Below are 17,500 nucleotides of genomic sequence, written 5' to 3'. Positions count from 1 at the left end.
CTTGTCACTGACACTGAGGAGAAAAGCAGGAGTAAAACGGGACACTCGTCTCCTCGCTGTGACAATGGAGGGATGAATAATGACGCGAGACAATGTTTGTTGACACGGAGAACAAAACGGCTGCAGGTTCCACATGAATATTTCATCACACGTAAAGTTTTATTCATCAGGAGAAAAAAAAAACCTGATCGATCTTCTCCACAACACACACAAAAAAAACACCTGATGGACCTCAGAACCTGAAGACTTGAAATCCAAACATCTGGTGACCGTTTAAGATTCAGGAGAAACTTCTTTCTGCTGTCGGATTGGACCCCAGTTAGGACACTGAATCATTTAAAGGTTCTTCACATGATTTCATAGAATGCAACAAAGGCTTCGTCGATTAGAAAAGATTCAGTCATTAGTCATTGCTGAAAGCTGAGAACCAACAAACAGCAGAGGAACCCTGAAAAGAACATTATTACAGGTTCTCTGTCGAGCTGTGGATGGTTCCTGAACCAGAACAGTTCCCTGTGAGTCTTTATTGCGCACCAGGAACCATAGGTGGAAAAAAACAGATTCTATTCGCAGACGTTACTGTAACTGAGTAGATTTCTTTCTGTATTTCTTCTTTTTAAATACGTTTTTTAAATATTTTTAAAAGCAGTTTTTTTGGGGTTTTTTTTTTGCATAAAACGACATTTATTAATAAATACATAAAAATAATTGCACCCTCAAGAAACTCCTGCGCTGATTGGCTGATGAGCTGAAAGCGAAATTGGCATTGAATTTAAAGTTGTTCGATGCGTTCGCTCGCGGCCTGAATTCTAAATCTGCATTTTGCATTTTCTCTTATCGTGATAAATGACGTGATCACGTGAGATTCCTGTTTTGTTTTGCGGCAAAAGTGCAAAAGTCACATTAGTCAGGCAGTGTTGTGCTCGTTACTAAAAAATAGTAACTAGTTACAGTTACTCGTTACTTCATTCAAAAAGTAACTTAATTACTTTGTTGATTATTTACACCAAAAATTAATGCGTTACTGTTAAAAGTTACTTTTAAGTTACTTTTTTAAAGAACCTTCTTTAATGTTCCCATTAATGCTCTTTTATGCGTTACGGTCTACAAACACAAAACTGACTTAAACACAAAGTCATTTTTAAACACTATTTTATTAAAGTCAGAGCAGCACAAACTGAATATATCACAAGGATTTCTGAAATAAAGAACAAAACAAGCTGAATAATAGATTCACAATCAAACACTAAAGTGGCTTCTGCTGTTGTGTTGAGCTCCGGGTTAGCTTCTAGCTTCTAGCTTCTAGCTTCTAGCTTCTAGCGTGGAGTTTCTGGAGCAGCTTCAACAGATTGGAGTTGCTGTTTATCGCAGTAGATACGAGCTTCGAACCAGAAAGACACAGCTTACATGTGACTAAAAAGTTTTTGTATTAATGCTCAACTAAAGTGAAATAATGAGCATATTTCCACTTTGAGAAACTCGTCTCGCTCTCGCCTCGACTCGCCATTACTGCCGCTCACACCTGAATATACAGAGACACGCCCACAGTGCGTCTTCTTCGTGTTTACAGTGGTTCATCCACCAATCCTACAATGCGTTGCTGCTGTAAACAGGTCAGACTGTAGTCTACACTTCAGCTTAAAATTCATTCATTTAAAAAGTAACGCGTTACAGTATTAGTTACTGTCAAATGTAACTTTGTTACAGTAACGCGTTGCTGCCCAACACTGCTCATGGAGTGTTTTTGTTATTGCACTTTAATTTGTAAACATGTTCCTTCAATTAAAAACAACGTGTTTGAGATTTATATTTAAATTTATATTAACACTGTAAAACTACACTACCCCCCCACCCCCCCCTTTCCGGTGTTAAAAGTCGCAAATTTATAAAATTCTAATAAACGACTTTTTTAAACTTTTACTTGAGAATTTTTTAAAGAACCCTACAGCGAAGTGGATTTCCAGGTAGAACACTTTTACTGAAGATGAGAAGCACTTATATGAACTATAAAAAACTAACAAACAAACAATCAAACAAACAAACAAACAAACAATCAAATGCACACATTTCACTTTCTCAGGTTTTTTTTGAGCTTCTATGTAGAACTCTGCAACAACATGAAGTTCCAAGTAGAACCTGGTCTGATTTAGTCTTTGAACCTAAGGACCAGGAACTGTCAATGGGGCACCAATACTTAATAGTTCTTCAGTTTATCTGTCCTGAGGAACCCTTCTTGTAGAACGGATTCCTTCTCAGACTAATGGTTCTTTATGTTCCTAAATGGGTTCTATTTCATGATGTTCTGGTGAGCAGAGCAGAATATCTCCAAGGTAGAGAAGAATGTTGGCGTTTTAGTTGGAGGAGATCGGGGCCATGTGGATGATGTAGAGAACCTTCTTAAGGTTCTAAAGGAGGTGTAGATGTTTATAAATAGATGGTGGATGACTAGTGAACTGGAGAAAACTTGTCAATGGTTTAAATTAGAGCTATGTACATCTATAGTGCATTCCATGTTCAGAAAAAGGTTCCATCAAAAAAGTTCTATAGGTTCATTGGATAATTTAGGTTTCACCACTTTTTGAAATGGACATAATCAACCTTTGGAGAACCACTCAAGAACCATTTTTTCACATTTCAAGCGTACATTAGAACTCAAAGGTTTTTTTTTTATTTTTCTTCGGACATCTGTGTGAAGGAACCCTTCTTGGAGAATGGGTTCCTTCTAAGAGTAATGGTTCTCCATGGTCCTAAATGGGTTCTATTATGTGATGTTCTAGCAAGAAGAGCAGAATTTCTCCAAAGCAGGAAGGTTTGTGTGTCAGGTGGAGGAGATCAGGGCCATGCGAGTGATGTGGAGAACCTGCTTGATGTTCTGAAGCAGGGATTTACAGCGAGACTGTAAATAATTGATCATTACAGAAAGTTTTACAGCTTTAAAGCAAGAGAGCAACAGATGGAAAGGGATTTGAGTAATGCAAGCGAACAATGCGCCAGATCGGGGAGTGAGACTATTGTACAGGAGCGTGTGTGTGTGTGTGTGTGTGTGTGTGTGTGTGTGTGTGACTTTTGTTTTTGTTAGTTGAAAAAAAAAGTCACTCACGTGCCACCTTGTGTCTCGCCCCCTTTTACGGTGGAATCTCATTGTCAAAGCAACAAGTATCCCATTACCACACACACACACACACACACACACACACACACACACTGGGCCCCTCCCAGCGGCCCCGGGGCAATCTGGTGTCCCGTTTAAAGAGCCGTGGACGCTCTGGAGAGGGACGGCCGAGGTGTGTGTAACAGACAGTGGAGCTCGGAGTCTCAATGAGCCGCATTGTCTCCTTTTACAAATCAGTGTCAGACACCAGAGCCTGGCCTTCTGCTCCACGCACACACACACACACACACACACACACACACACAGGTGGCCAGTCGTTCAGAGAGAAATCTGAGAAGCGCCTCACACTCGTTACTCACACGCTCAACAACACTTTCATTACACAGAAACCAAAATAATTATCATTTACTTTCACTGTATTCGGTCAAAAGTATTCAGACACCTGACTTCCCTCACCCATATGTGGTTCTTCTCCAATTCTGCTCTGGATTCACACACACTTTGTATTCGTCAAATTTCACTCGAACCCAAACAAACCTTCCTTCAGCGTGACAATGATGAACATCTGCTTTTCATGAGTTTGGAAGATGTGGAAGATCTCCTGCTAAAGAGCTCCGAACTCACTGGGATGAAAGTGAACGCTGGACTGCCTCAATTTCAGGCCTCCTCACCTCACCTCCAAGAATATCTGACTTTACTAACACTCTTGTTGATCGATGAAATCTGACACAAAATCTGCCCAGAAGAGTGGTGGGAACTATAAGAGCTTTTGGTGAGGTGCACAGATACTTGGGCGGAAAATCTTTGTATCCTGATTTACTTGTTAAACAAAACGAGGTTAAAAACACACTCTGAGACACGCTGTCACTGACGGACGGCAGATTGAGCTGCGATGAAAGACAAGCAAAGTCAGGTCAAGTGGGGGAAAGTGTGTGTATGTGTGTGTGTGTGTGTGTGTGACAGATCGTGGTGTTGTTTAAGTGCCGTCCTAAATTCATGAGTGGCAGCAGCTGTATTCAAACCATTTGGGGACAGCAGAAAGAGCAGTGTGTGTGTAGGAGAGGACGGGCCGAGAGGTGTGTCTCTCCGCCCCTCATTTTCCACCTCATTTGGTGGGACAGTGTGGCTCAGTGACCCCGGTTACGCTGCTCTTTTAACCCCAGTCTGACACCTGCTGTGTGTGTGTGTGTGTGTGTGTGAGAACATGGTGACAAACTAACAGCGCATTAATGACACATTAGCCACGCTAGTTTGTCGAATTTAGCGGTTTTAGCGCAGTGAAAAAAGGGGCAACGAGTGAACATTTATTTACTTTTAGAATAAATTAGTCGAAATATTTCAGGGGATTTCATTTAATGGTGGAAATTTCACAGATGATAAAATATAAAAAATACATTGAAATACAGTAAAAAAAAACATACAGTAGAGCTGAAATCAGCCATAAATTTCACATTATTCTGGTAATTTTATAGTATTTTTTTTAGATTGTTTTTACAGACAGACAGAAAGATGAACAGACAGACACAATCAGGGATGTGTAGACAAACAGAACTGTAAAGAGAAAAACAGGAATATATAGACAGAGACATGAGTGGACAGAGGGACAAACTGATAGACAGACAGTGATGTGTGGACAGAATAAAGGTTGGAGAGACAGAAAGGCAGGTGAACAGAGACAGATATATGCATGGACAGAAAAATGGGTGGACAGACAGACAGACAGACAGACAGACAGACAGACAGACAGACAGACAGGGATGTGTAGAACGATAGATGGGTGAAGAGAGACAGGCATAGACTGGTGGAGTGACAGACAAGTAAAAAAGACAGACAGGGATAGACTGGTGAATAAACGTCAGACAGACAGACGTGTGGGCAGACAGACGGACAATGAGGCAGACGGGCAGATACAGACAGACAGACAGACAGACAGACAGACAGACAGACGGGCAGATAGAGAGAGAGAGAGAGAGAGAGAGAGAGAGAGAGAGAGAGAGAGAGAGAGAGAGAGAGAGAGACAGATGGGCAGATAGAGAGAGAAAAAGAGAGAGAGAGAGAAAGAGAGGCAGACAGACGAGTAGATAGACAGAGACAGACAGGCAGACAGACGAGCAGAGAGAGAGAGAGAGAGAGAGAGAGAGAGAGAGACAGACAGACAGACAGACGGGTGGATAGAGAGAGAGAGAGATACAGACAGACAAAAGGGCAGATAGAGAGTGAGAGAGAGAGAGAGAGAGAGAGAGAGAGAGAGAGAGAGAGAGAGAGATGGGCAGATAGAGAGAGAGAGAGACAGACAGACAGACAGGCGGATAAAGAAAGAGAGACAGACAGACAGGCAGACAGGCAGATAGAGAGAGAGAGAGAGAGAGAGAGAGAGAGAGAGAGAGAGAGAGAGAGAGAGAGAGAGAGAGAGAGAGAGAAAGAGAGAGACAGACAGACGGGCGGTCGAGCAGAACCACACTTCATTATTAATGAGGCTGTAAAGACGGTAAAGAAAGACAGAGACGGGGGAGAAATAAACAAAAGAACGAGAGAAAAAAGCCCCGAGGGGTGAAACACAGCAGTGCAGCGTCACATGACAATAGGAAGTTCTCTTTTCCCTCAGGACACTAAAACTCCTCCTGTCCAGAGTCCTCCTGTCTGATCACTGCCTCTAATCTCTATCTGATTCACAGAGATTACAGTCTACCTGCTTTTCATCTGGTGTGGAGCAGAAAAGCTCAGAAGAAAACAAACTACAGATTAATATGAAGTTTCTGTTACTATGTGATTGATTGATTATTCCAGTTGGTTGCTAAGATGTTTCTAGGTGGTGTCGGGGTGTTTTAGGTGGTTGATCTTATTCTGGGTGGTTGCCAGGGTGTTGCTATGGTATTCTGAATGGTTGCTAGGGTATATCCTGGGGTATACAGTGGGTTGCTAAGGTGTTGTTAGGTAGTTTGACAGGTGTTTTGGGTAGTTGATAGGGGATATTGCTATGCAGTTAGAAGGGTGTTCTGGATGGTTGCTAAGGTGTTGCTATGGTATTCTGGGTGGTTGCCAAGGTGTTAATATGTAGTTACTGTTCCGGGTGGTTGCTAAGGTGTTGCTATGGTATTCTGGATGGTTGCTAGGGTATATCCTGAGGTATACAGTGGGTTGCTAAGGTGTTTTGGGTAGTTGCTAGAGATGTTGCTATGTAGTTAGAAGGGTGTTCGGGATGGTTGCTAAGGTGTTGCTAGGTAATTACAAGGGGGTTATTCTGGTGGGTAGTTATATAATCTTAGTGTGTTATTAGGGAGCTGATGTTCCTCTTGGTGTTGCTTGACAGTTGGTTTATGGGGTATTTCAGGTGGTTGTTTCTAGGTGGTTGCTGTGCCATTTCAGTTAAAGAAATAAAGAAAGAAGGAAAGAATCTATTTGTGTAGTTGATCGGGGTGGGTGGAGCTTTGGCAAATGTGGGCAGAGCTTTCTAAACATCATGTACAAATAAGAACGAGGGGGAAATGTTCATCAGATTCCCATTTTTATCTCAAACACTTGAAGCTGAAGTGACTACTTTGCCTGTTCCACATGCCGCCCCCCCCCCCCCACACACACACACACAGAGAAAACACAGCAGTGTTTGTCAGCTTTATTGAGAGTGAGCTGATTTGATGAGAAGAGAATGTAACCATGGTTAAAAACAAACCAAAAATAGATTTTTCTTCATATTTATATCTGATGTGAGAATCCAAATCGTGCAACTGTGCATGAGATCATAACCGTCTCATTACTGCACTTTAACACACGTGTAGAAAGATACACAATGACTCACACACACACACGCGCGCACACACACGCCACAGAAACAACACAAAGTTCTCAATCTCTCTTCAATAACCGATGGACTTCATAACAGAACATTTTACACTGCTCACCTTCAATAAGTTCAGAAGATCTGAAACCCCTTCAGTGGGATTATTTCCAGTCTGTTACACCAAATGTTCCAGATCCAGTGAGCAATTAGAGCTTTATAACAGGTGGGCGGGGCTTCATTCGGCTTAAAGGATTAATTTGAATTTTTGAAGAAGTGGGTGTGGCTTTTTTTATAGAGCTTTTTTATCAGAGGTGAACAGGGTTTAATTACAGATGGGCGGGGCTTAATTAGTTGTTTATTATCGGTTGGTGAGGTTTAATTAGTGTTTTATTACAGATTGGTGGGGCTTTAGTAGAGATGTAATTTGAGGTTTTATTAGAAGTGGGCAGGGCTTTATTAGTGGGTTTTTTTAGGAAGTGGGTGGGGCTTTATTAAATATTTCATTATAAGTGGGTGGGGCTATATTAGAGATTTCATTAGAAAGGGGCAGGGCTTTATTAGAAGTTTTATTGGAAGTGGGTGGGGCATAATTAGAGATTTCACTAGATGTGGGCAGGGCTTCATTTGAGAATTAATCAAAGGGGGCAGGGCTTTATTTAAGATTTTATTACGAGTGAACAGGGCTTTATTAGAGATTTTATCATAAGTGGGTGGGGTTTTATTAAAGTTGAGGGATTGTGAGTAGGCGTGGCTTTGTTAGATGTGGGCAGGTTTATTAGAACAGGGTGATGTTGGTCTTATATAATCTACAGATCAGAATTAGGTACATTTATGCCTAGAATTTTATAAATAAATGAATTATTAATAACTAATTAATAACTAGAATATTAATTCTACCACGCACACAAACACACACACGCACACAAACACACACACATCCACAACAGCTCATAGTATTGTGTATTCTCTGGTTTTCCCTTCCTGTGGAGTACAGTTATTATTATTATTATTATTACAGTAAAGTATTTTTCAGGCTCTTCAGAACGACTATGTCGATAAATGTTCATTAGCATTAATACCTTGTATATGAACAGTTACACCATGTACTTATGTTTCATATAGCATTCAGAATTCTTCTCAGAAACGGTTAATGGGATTATGGGTAAGTAGGAGGCGGGCGATGTGAGGCGTTCTGGGTACTCGACTGACAGACAGCCACACCCCCTGAAGCTGATTGGCTGAGTAGTGTGTCTGTTTCTCTGGGCTCTGATTCGGAACTCACTTCATCCGGGCTGAAAGTGATGGGCATTCCCAAAACCTCCCGAACCTTCACCGGCAAATCCTGTCACACACACACACACACACACACACACACACACACAGAGAGAGAGAGATCACCCTGAAGCGTTAAACTAATTTCACAGTAATTATCCATTTAACATTACAGTTTGACTGATATCACACGTTAAGAAATTATACCAAAAGAAAGAAAGAAAGAAAGAAAGAAAGAAAGAAAGAACAATACACAAAAAGGCAAATAAAAAATGACTTAAAGAACAAAAGTAAACACAAAATTTTATGCAGAAAAATAGAAAGAATGAAGAGACCCAGAAAAAAATTTAAAAAGAAGGAAATGAAGAATGATGGATAGAAAGAAAGAAGACAAGCTATTACTATAGAAACAGTAATGCATTAAAACGTTGTTTTAACAGCATCTGTGTGTGTGTGTGTGTGTGTGTGTGTGTGTGTGTGTGTGTGTGCGCGTGTGTGTGTACATCTTTACCTTGCACTGGGCCAGTTGCAGATAAATCCCCTCAGCTTCCTGCAGCATTAACTGCAGATCCAGCTTCATGGTCAACTCATTGATGTGCTGCAACACACACACACACACACACACACACACACACACACACACACACACACACACACACACACACACAAATGAGGCATTGAACTCAGACAAGCTGCACCACATATCCAGTCTTCCTGTTTCTAGCACACACCTTGAGAATGGTGTTAAAGTCGTGGTCAGAGCCGATCAGCTCCCCCCGCTGGGACTCCAGGATAGCGCAGGCTATGAGCAGGTGGAAGTTAGGACAAGGCAGACGAGTCCACAGAACCTACCAAACATCAGGAGTTATGGGGGTTTCATATATAATATATACAATATATAAAGTGTGTGTGTGTGCGTGTGTGTGATTCTACCTCCCAGAGGTGCAGGATATCCTCGAAGGAGAATTCTCTCTTATACCAGATAAGCAGCCAACGGAAGCAGAAACACAGAGAGCCGCTGTCCTGAGAGTCTGTGTGAAGAACAACAAGTCTTTCTCTGTGCTGAAGAGCGAGTGTGTGTGTGTGTGTGTGTGTGTGTGTAGTTTTGTCTATATATAGGTGTGTGTGTGTGTATAGGTTTGTGTATATATAGTTATGTGTGTGTCTGTGTGAAGGTTTGTGTGTATATTGATGTGTGTGTGTGGGTTTGTGTGTATATAGGTGTGTGTGTGTGTGTGTGTGTGTGTGTGTGTGTGTGTCTGTAGGTTTGTGTGTATAGGTGTGTGTGTGTGTCTTTGTAGGTTTGTGTGTATAGGTGTGTGTGTGTGTCTTTGTAGGTTTGTGTGTATAGGTGTGTGTGTGTGTGTGTGTATGTATGTATGTATGTATGTGTGTGTCAATGATTTTGTAAATTTTCCCCCTTATAAAGAAATGAACAGTGTAGAATTTGTGGGTGGGGTTTATTTCAACAGAAAGAGACATAATGTAAAAAAATCCATAAAAAAACCCAGTAAAGTTTAAACATTATTTTGTATTTGATGGAGTGAAATAAGTGTTTGATCCTGTACCAAATTAGCAGGAATTCTGACTCCCACACACACAAATGAGTCCTGCACCTTCAGGAAAGTTCTCCTGATATCATCTCATCACCAGTCACAGAATTAACTTCTACCATTCAAACCTCTCCACCACCATGGGAAAGACCAAAGAGCTGTCAAAGGTCAGGGACGAGATTGTGGACCTGCACAAGGCTGGAATGGGCTACAAGACCATCAGATTGTTGTCCTGGTCGTATGTTTTAGGTCATTGTCATGCTGGAAGACCTGTCCACCACCCATCTTCAGTGTTCTGGCTGAGGCCAGGAGGTTCTCATCAAAGATTCTACAGTTCATGGCCTTGTTTATGTGGTGAAGTCTTTCTGTGCCGTGAGCAGAGAAACAGTGGGGATGGTGTTCTTGGGGTTTTCATTATCACCCCAACACTGGTCTCTTTCTCACCAAGCTTCTTACTGATGGTCTTGTAGCCCATTCCTGCATTCTGTTGAAATAAACCCCACCCACAAATTCTACACTGTTCATTTCTTTATAAGGGGAAAAATTAACAAAATCAGCAGAAGATCAAATAATTATTTCTCCCACTGTATAGTTTTGTGTGTGTGTGTGTGTGTGTGTGTGTGTGTGTGTGTGTGTGTTACCCAGGTAATCACACAGTTCAGGATCGAGCGATCGGAGCAGAAGGCTGAGTTGGAAGAGTTGCTGTTTCATCGCCTCCTGAGATTCCTCAAAGTTCTGATGCTGAAACACACACACACACACACACACACACACACACACACACACACACACACGTAAATCAACCAGCTTAAATAATAATAATAAAAAAAAAAACTCCAGAAGATTTTCCCAGGAGTAATTATGTGTGTGTAAAAGACGACGCACCACGAGCTCCATGAATCCCGTCAAACACCAGAAAGACTCGACTTCATTCTGAGTGACGAAGAGCAGCGGTGCCAGGAGGTCACTAATCCCCTGAACGTACCCTGCACATGGAGAACATCATCATCATAATCAGGGGAGGGATTCGACAAAAAAAAAAAAACAACTCAGAGCAACAAAATCAAACACAATCATCAATACAGTGTTAAAGCTGTGAAACAGCGCCACTCGCTGGCCGTGTTGTGTATTGCATACAGATAATGTATAAAACACACACTCACCCAAGTCAAAGTTATACATGCAGTAGGTCATGAGAACGTCGTTTAGCAGAGTCAGGCCCGGGTTGTCGTTCCCCGAGAAGAACGGATTCTGTCTGTCTGTCCGATTCACGTCACGCTCTGTCCGATCACATTAAAGAAATCCATCAAATCAGATCAAAGAAACTTTTTTCCTTGTTAAAACATGAAGAAAAAAAACACGCTATGGGTTTTCAGCCAGTAGGAAACGAAGATCTGAACTGACCAATCAGGCTGCGGTAACCCCGGAGGAGGGAGTTTCTCATCTCCTGCTCTTCACTGATGGACTTCCACTGGACCTTCATCCTGAAATACTCGTCTCTACAGCAGGACAGAATCACATCACACGTAAGACATGTGCTTGTGAGAGTCATGACAGGGACAAGACAGAGTTATGACAGAGTTATTAAACGGTTACGACTCACGTTTTGCTTCGAATGATATCCTCCCGCTCCTTAAATGTGCTGTTCCAGGGATAAAATCCCAGAAGGAACTTCCAGACCTCCTTCCGAAAAGAGGGAACGATTCCCTGAGAGAAACAACACAAAAGTTTATAACCTGCATATTAACACTTATGATAAGTGACATCATTACATCATTAGAGGGTTATTACAGTGTACATTAGAGGGTTATTACAGTGTACATTAGAGGGTTATTACAGTGTATATTAGAAAGTTACTAAAGTGTACAATGGAGGATTATTACAGCGTACATTAGAGGGTTATTACAGCGTACATTAGAGGGTTATTACAGCGTACATTAGAAAGTTACTAAAGTGTACAATGGAGGATTATTACAGCGTACATTAGAGGGTTATTACAGCGTACATTAGAGGGTTATTACAGCGTACATTAGAGGGTTATTACAGCGTACATTAGAGGGTTATTACAGCGTACATTAGAAAGTTACTAAAGTGTACAATGGAGGATTATTACAGCGTACATTAGAGGGTTATTACAGCGTACATTAGAGGGTTATTACAGCGTATATTAGAGGGTTATTACAGCGTACATTAGAGGGTTATTACAGCGTACATTAGAGGGTTATTACAGCGTATATTAGAGGGTTATTACAGTGTACATTAGAGGGTTATTAGTGTACATTAGAGGGTTATTACAGCGTACATTAGAGGGTTATTACAGCGTACATTAGAGGGTTATTACAGCGTATATTAGAGGGTTATTACAGTGTACATTAGAGGGTTATTAGTGTACATTAGAGGGTTATTACAGTGTACATTAGAGGGTTATTACAGCGTACATTAGAAAGTTACTAAAGTGTACATTAGAGGGTTATTACAGCGTACATTAGAGGGTTATTACAGCGTATATTAGAGGGTTATTACAGCGTACATTAGAGGGTTATTACAGCGTACATTAGAGGGTTATTACAGCGTATATTAGAGGGTTATTACAGTGTACATTAGAGGGTTATTAGTGTACATTAGAGGGTTATTACAGCGTACATTAGAGGGTTATTACAGCGTACATTAGAGGGTTATTACAGCGTATATTAGAGGGTTATTACAGTGTACATTAGAGGGTTATTAGTGTACATTAGAGGGTTATTACAGTGTACATTAGAGGGTTATTAGTGTACATTAGAGGGTTATTAGTGTACATTAGAGGGTTATTACAGCGTACATTAGAGGGTTATTACAGCGTACATTAGAAAGTTACTAAAGTGTACAATGGAGGATTATTACAGCGTACATTAGAGGGTTATTACAGGGTACATTAGAAAGTTACTAAACTGTACAATGGAGGATTATTACAGCGTACATTAGAGGGTTATTACAGTGTACATTAGAGGGTTATTAGTGTACATTAGAGGGTTATTACAGTGTACATTAGAGGGTTATTACAGCGTACATTAGAAAGTTACTACAGTGTACATTAGAGGGTTATTACAGCGTACATTAGAAAGTTACTACAGTGTACATTAGAGGGTTATTACAGCGTACATTAGAAAGTTACTACAGTGTACATTAGAGGATTATTACAGTGTACATTAGAGGGTTATTACAGCGTACATTAGAAAGTTACTACAGTGTACATTAGAGGATTATTACAGTGTACATTAGAGGGTTATTACAGCGTACATTAGAAAGTTACTACAGTGTACATTAGAGGATTATTACAGTGTACATTAGAGGGTTATTACAGCGTACATTAGAAAGTTACTACAGTGTACATTAGAGGGTTATTACAGCGTACATTAGAAAGTTACTACAGTGTACATTAGAGGGTTATTACAGTGTACATTAGAGGGTTATTACAGTGTACATTAGAGGGTTATTACAGTGTACATTAGAGGGTTATTACAGTGTACATTAGAGGGTTATTACAGTGTACATTAGAGGGTTATTAGAGTGAACATTCGGGAGTTATGACAGCATATATCAAAGTATATTAGAGTGCATTAGGGAGGTATAGTACATATAAGAGGGTTATTACAGTATATATATGAGGGTTATAACAGGATATACAGTATATACATAATATATAAGTGGATTATTACAGTACATAGCGGGGGTTATAACGGCGTAAATAAGCTTTTTATATATAAGATGCTTATAAGAGTGATATTACAGTATATATAAAATGATTATTACAGTATAAATAAAAGGGTTATAACAGCATATATAAGAGGGTTATAACAGTGTATAAGAGAGTCATTACCCATATTAAATATGTTGTGTAAGCAGATTATTAGAGTGCATATTATGGGATATTGATGTGTACAATAGGGGGTTATTATAGCACTTACAAGAAGTTTATTATGGCATATATGGCAATATATTATAGTGTACATCAGAGAGTCATTAGAGTACACATGAAAGTGTGTGTGTGTGTGTGTGTGTGTGTGTGTGTGTGTGTGTGTGTGTACGCACATCATACAGGTTAAGCCTAACCTCGTCATCTCTAAGAACTGAATTTGACTTTCCTGTTTTACAGCTCATGTTTTCCCTCTGTAACACTAACGAGGAGGAGACGACCGGCGTGACGAGTTTACAGAAGAAAATGCACGTAACAGCGAGAGAGATGACGCAAGAAAGACATAGCGAGAGGTTATTCATAAGACAGGCTTCATGAAGGAATACAAATGTGTAGAAACATGTGGAATGTGGACGCACCCCTCTGAACACCAACTCCTTGACTTTTTGTGGATTTGTCACGCGCCCCTCAGAGTCCAGAAACGGCCCCCAGCTATCCAGGGGCCCCCCTCTGCTCACACTCGGCCGGGGTCCAAGCTCCGCCCCTTGCTGCTTACAAAGGAAGTGACATCACTTAAATAATAAAACAAAAACATGACCAATCTGACTAATCTGTACATTGTAACTACGATTATAAAAGGGGGTGGAGCCTGCATTCTATGTAACCAGCCAATCAGAAACGATCTTATGACCGTTAACCCAAGATTATAGTTTCCTAGCATTTAAAAAAAAAGTCACATGACCAAGGTTATGATTTAAAAGATAAGGTTTTAGCCCCTGCCATAAGATCCTGAGCATGTGATGAATGTAAATGCTGACATACGCAGGTTATGAGCTCGAACCCGGGCTCGTCGTCGGATAAGCGAGGAGTGTGCGGGTTTCCCTGAGCATGCAGAGGAGATTCCGGGGGTTTTAGAGCTCCTTTGAAGAAGTTGGTCACCTTGGAGAAACCACCGAACGTGGTGGCATAGGGGTCCTGGATAAACCTCTGTACGAGACCAAGAAACACAGAGTACAGCTCTGACAGGGGCAGGGAGAATACACACACACACACACACACACACACACACACACACACACACACACACACACACACCCTCACAAGTGTATAATAAACTCACAATGCATATTATTTATCTATACCACTGCAGTGCTGAATTTTGTGTAGTGAGTGTGTATGTAGTATGTAAGTATGTAGTATGTAAGTATGTAGTGTGAATGTAAGTAGTGTGTATTAATCAGTGGCGTGTGATCAGGACCAGCAAATCCTTCTCTGCTGCCTAAACCTAAAATCAGAAGCACTGACCAACATTTACAACCTAAACTCTTATATTTGCTTCATGAAATTATAATTTATTCCATCAGTTTATTCTCTTCATGTCGTAGTGTTTCTCTCGGCTGCACTGCTTCCAGTACGTGTATGTGGATAGTAGATCTTTTGTCCAATCAGATTTCAGCCTCTATGTGCTGCCATGTCAATCTAATCTGCCCAGAGCCTTCAGAATCAGTACTGCAGGACTTTTTACCATCGTCTCTATAAGAAATAGCTCTGTTTCTCTAACCAATCAGATTTCAGATTCTCCTCACAGGGCAGCTCGCTGGACCAGAATAGCGTCAGCATTTTTCTGTCATGTGTCATGTTATTAAACAAATATTGGTACCAAATGCACGGCCCGCCACTGGTAATATATGTAGTTTGTAGTCAATTTCTGCCAAACTCCAGGACGTTAATGTTGTTGTGCTTGAACCATTGCTTGACCACTCGCGCCGTATGCTTCGGGTCGTTATCCAGCTGGTGGGTCTGGCGGATGGAGCTTGTGTGCTGAGGCCACCAGGTTTTCATCTTCATATAGTCCTCCTTTTTCATGATATTATCCATCTTAAAAAGGTTACCGTGCTTGACCATTGGAATGGTATTCTTAGGATTGAAGGCTTCTCCTTTCTTACACCAAACATCCATATGTCCAAAGAGTTTAGTCTCATCTGATAAGATGGATGACCAGAAGTTTGGATCTCTATCTAGGAGACCCCTCGCAAAGGCAGGGTGCGCATTCCGGTGTCTCTGGGTCAGGAGTGGTGTCTTTCTAGGTCGATGTCCATGGAGACCACCTCGATGCAGAATTCACTGAACAGTGGATCTTGATATTATCTCCCCATATGCTTGAGGGTGTCTATTAAAGCCTTGGTGGTGATACAGAGGTTGTTGTGGAAGATCTACAATAATACAGGAACATTCAGTTCTTTTGAAATGGCCTTGTAGCCTTTATCTCCACTATGGGCATTGACAACACGCGTACGAAGATCATAACCGAGTTCTTTCTTCCTGCCCATGGTGACAGTGACGGAAGATAATTTGAGCTTTGCGCCCTTAATTATACTTCACAGAGCAGGTGTTACCATTTTACATAATTAGGCTTTTATTGATTAGACCTAAATTGATGAAATTGATTATAGTCACTGGAGTTTGAAACCATGACCACCTCAGTTGGTGTACAAATTAAATGTAGCTAACACACATGTGGGTTTGTGCATAGCGACTAATATTTATTAAATACAATAGAAGTTTCCCCAAAGTAGTTTTTAATAAATAAAAAAAACTCAAAAGTATTTTGTCCAAGGGGTGTAAATAGTTTTGAGCACAAATGTATGTAGTGTCCACTTATGTAGTGTGCATGAAGTGTGAATGTATGTATGTATGTAGTGTGTGTGTAAGTAGTCTGCATGTATGTAGTCTGTACCTTTAAACTGTAGTGTGTGTGTGTGTGTGTGAGTGTGTGTGTGTAATAAACGTACAGATACGAGATCTGAGCTGGTGTCATCAAACATCTGCAGCTCATCAAACGAGTGTGAGAGAGCGTCTGAATCATGAGGGTATGCCAGAAACAATCGACCGTCCACCGGGGACCTAAAAGAAAGAGAGAGAAAAAGAGAGAGAAAAAGAAAGCGATAAAGAGGTATAGAAAAATTTAAAATAAAAGACGGAGAGAGAAACAAAGGTATAACGAGACGATAGACAGACAGAGACGGCTCACGGTGCGAGACGGATGTATTTCTGCATGGCCCGGAGCAGTTCCCGTGTTCCACCCCTGTGGAAGTGCAGCGGGGGCAGAGGGTCGCCTCCTCGACTCGTCAACACCACAAAGTTCCTCCCCAGAGAGAAACGAGCACGACGCAGAGAGTACAGCTCCGACAGGGGCAGGGAGAACGAACCCCAATGGCCTACACACACACACACACACACACACACGTTCATTATACTCACAATGTATTATAATTTATGAGAACAGCACTGCTGAATGTGTGTATGTAGTGTGTGTGTGTGCAGTGTGTGTATGTATGCAGTGTGTGTATGTATGCAGTGTGTGTATGTATGCAGTGTGTGTATGCAGGCAGTGTGTGTATGTATGCAGTGTGTGTATGCATGCAGTGTGTGTATGTATACAGTGTGTGTATGTATGCAGTGTGTGTATGCAGGCAGTGTGTGTATGTATGCAGTGTGTGTATGCAGGCAGTGTGTGTATGTATGCAGTGTGTGTATGCAGGCAGTGTGTGTATGCAGGCAGTGTGTGTATGCAGGCAGTGTGTGTATGCAGGCAGTGTGTGTATGCAGGCAGTGTGTGTATGCAGGCAGTGTGTGTATGTATGCAGTGTGTGTATGCAGGCAGTGTGTGTATGCAGGCGGTGTGTGTATGCAGGCGGTGTGTGTGCAGGCAGTGTGTGTATGCAGGCAGTGTGTGTATGCAGGCAGTGTGTGTATGTATGCAGTGTGTGTATGTATGCAGTGTGTGTATGCAGGCAGTGTGTGTATGCAGGCAGTGTGTGTATGCAGGCAGTGTGTGTATGCAGGCAGTGTGTGTATGCAGGCAGTGTGTGTATGTATGCAGTGTGTGT

The 17,500-nt window shown here is 41.3% G+C and overlaps 1 protein-coding gene across 1 annotated transcript in view; it reads right to left on the bottom strand.

Annotated features, from left to right (window-relative positions):
- Positions 1-6,710: 6,710 nt before the first annotated feature.
- The window catches only part of tbc1d17 (TBC1 domain family, member 17), a 13,620-nt gene continuing 2,830 nt past the window's right edge, over positions 6,711-17,500 (bottom strand). The window contains exons 5-17 of the mRNA XM_083566931.1: positions 16,642-16,828; positions 16,403-16,514; positions 14,433-14,597; positions 14,030-14,158; positions 11,319-11,422; positions 11,120-11,214; positions 10,879-10,995; positions 10,601-10,701; positions 10,357-10,456; positions 9,096-9,193; positions 8,894-9,010; positions 8,674-8,760; positions 6,711-8,232 (exon numbers count right to left, since the gene is read on the bottom strand). Of these exons, the coding sequence (XP_083423057.1) occupies positions 8,047-8,232; positions 8,674-8,760; positions 8,894-9,010; positions 9,096-9,193; positions 10,357-10,456; positions 10,601-10,701; positions 10,879-10,995; positions 11,120-11,214; positions 11,319-11,422; positions 14,030-14,158; positions 14,433-14,597; positions 16,403-16,514; positions 16,642-16,828 (1,598 nt within the window). The 3' untranslated portion in view covers positions 6,711-8,046. The remainder of the gene's footprint in view (positions 8,233-8,673; positions 8,761-8,893; positions 9,011-9,095; positions 9,194-10,356; positions 10,457-10,600; positions 10,702-10,878; positions 10,996-11,119; positions 11,215-11,318; positions 11,423-14,029; positions 14,159-14,432; positions 14,598-16,402; positions 16,515-16,641; positions 16,829-17,500) is intronic.

This window comes from Silurus aristotelis (genome assembly GCF_946808225.1).
Source record: "Silurus aristotelis genome assembly, chromosome: 17".
In the NCBI taxonomy this organism is placed as follows: Eukaryota; Metazoa; Chordata; class Actinopteri; order Siluriformes; family Siluridae; genus Silurus; species Silurus aristotelis.
This window is presented reverse-complemented; position numbering and strand designations above follow the sequence as displayed.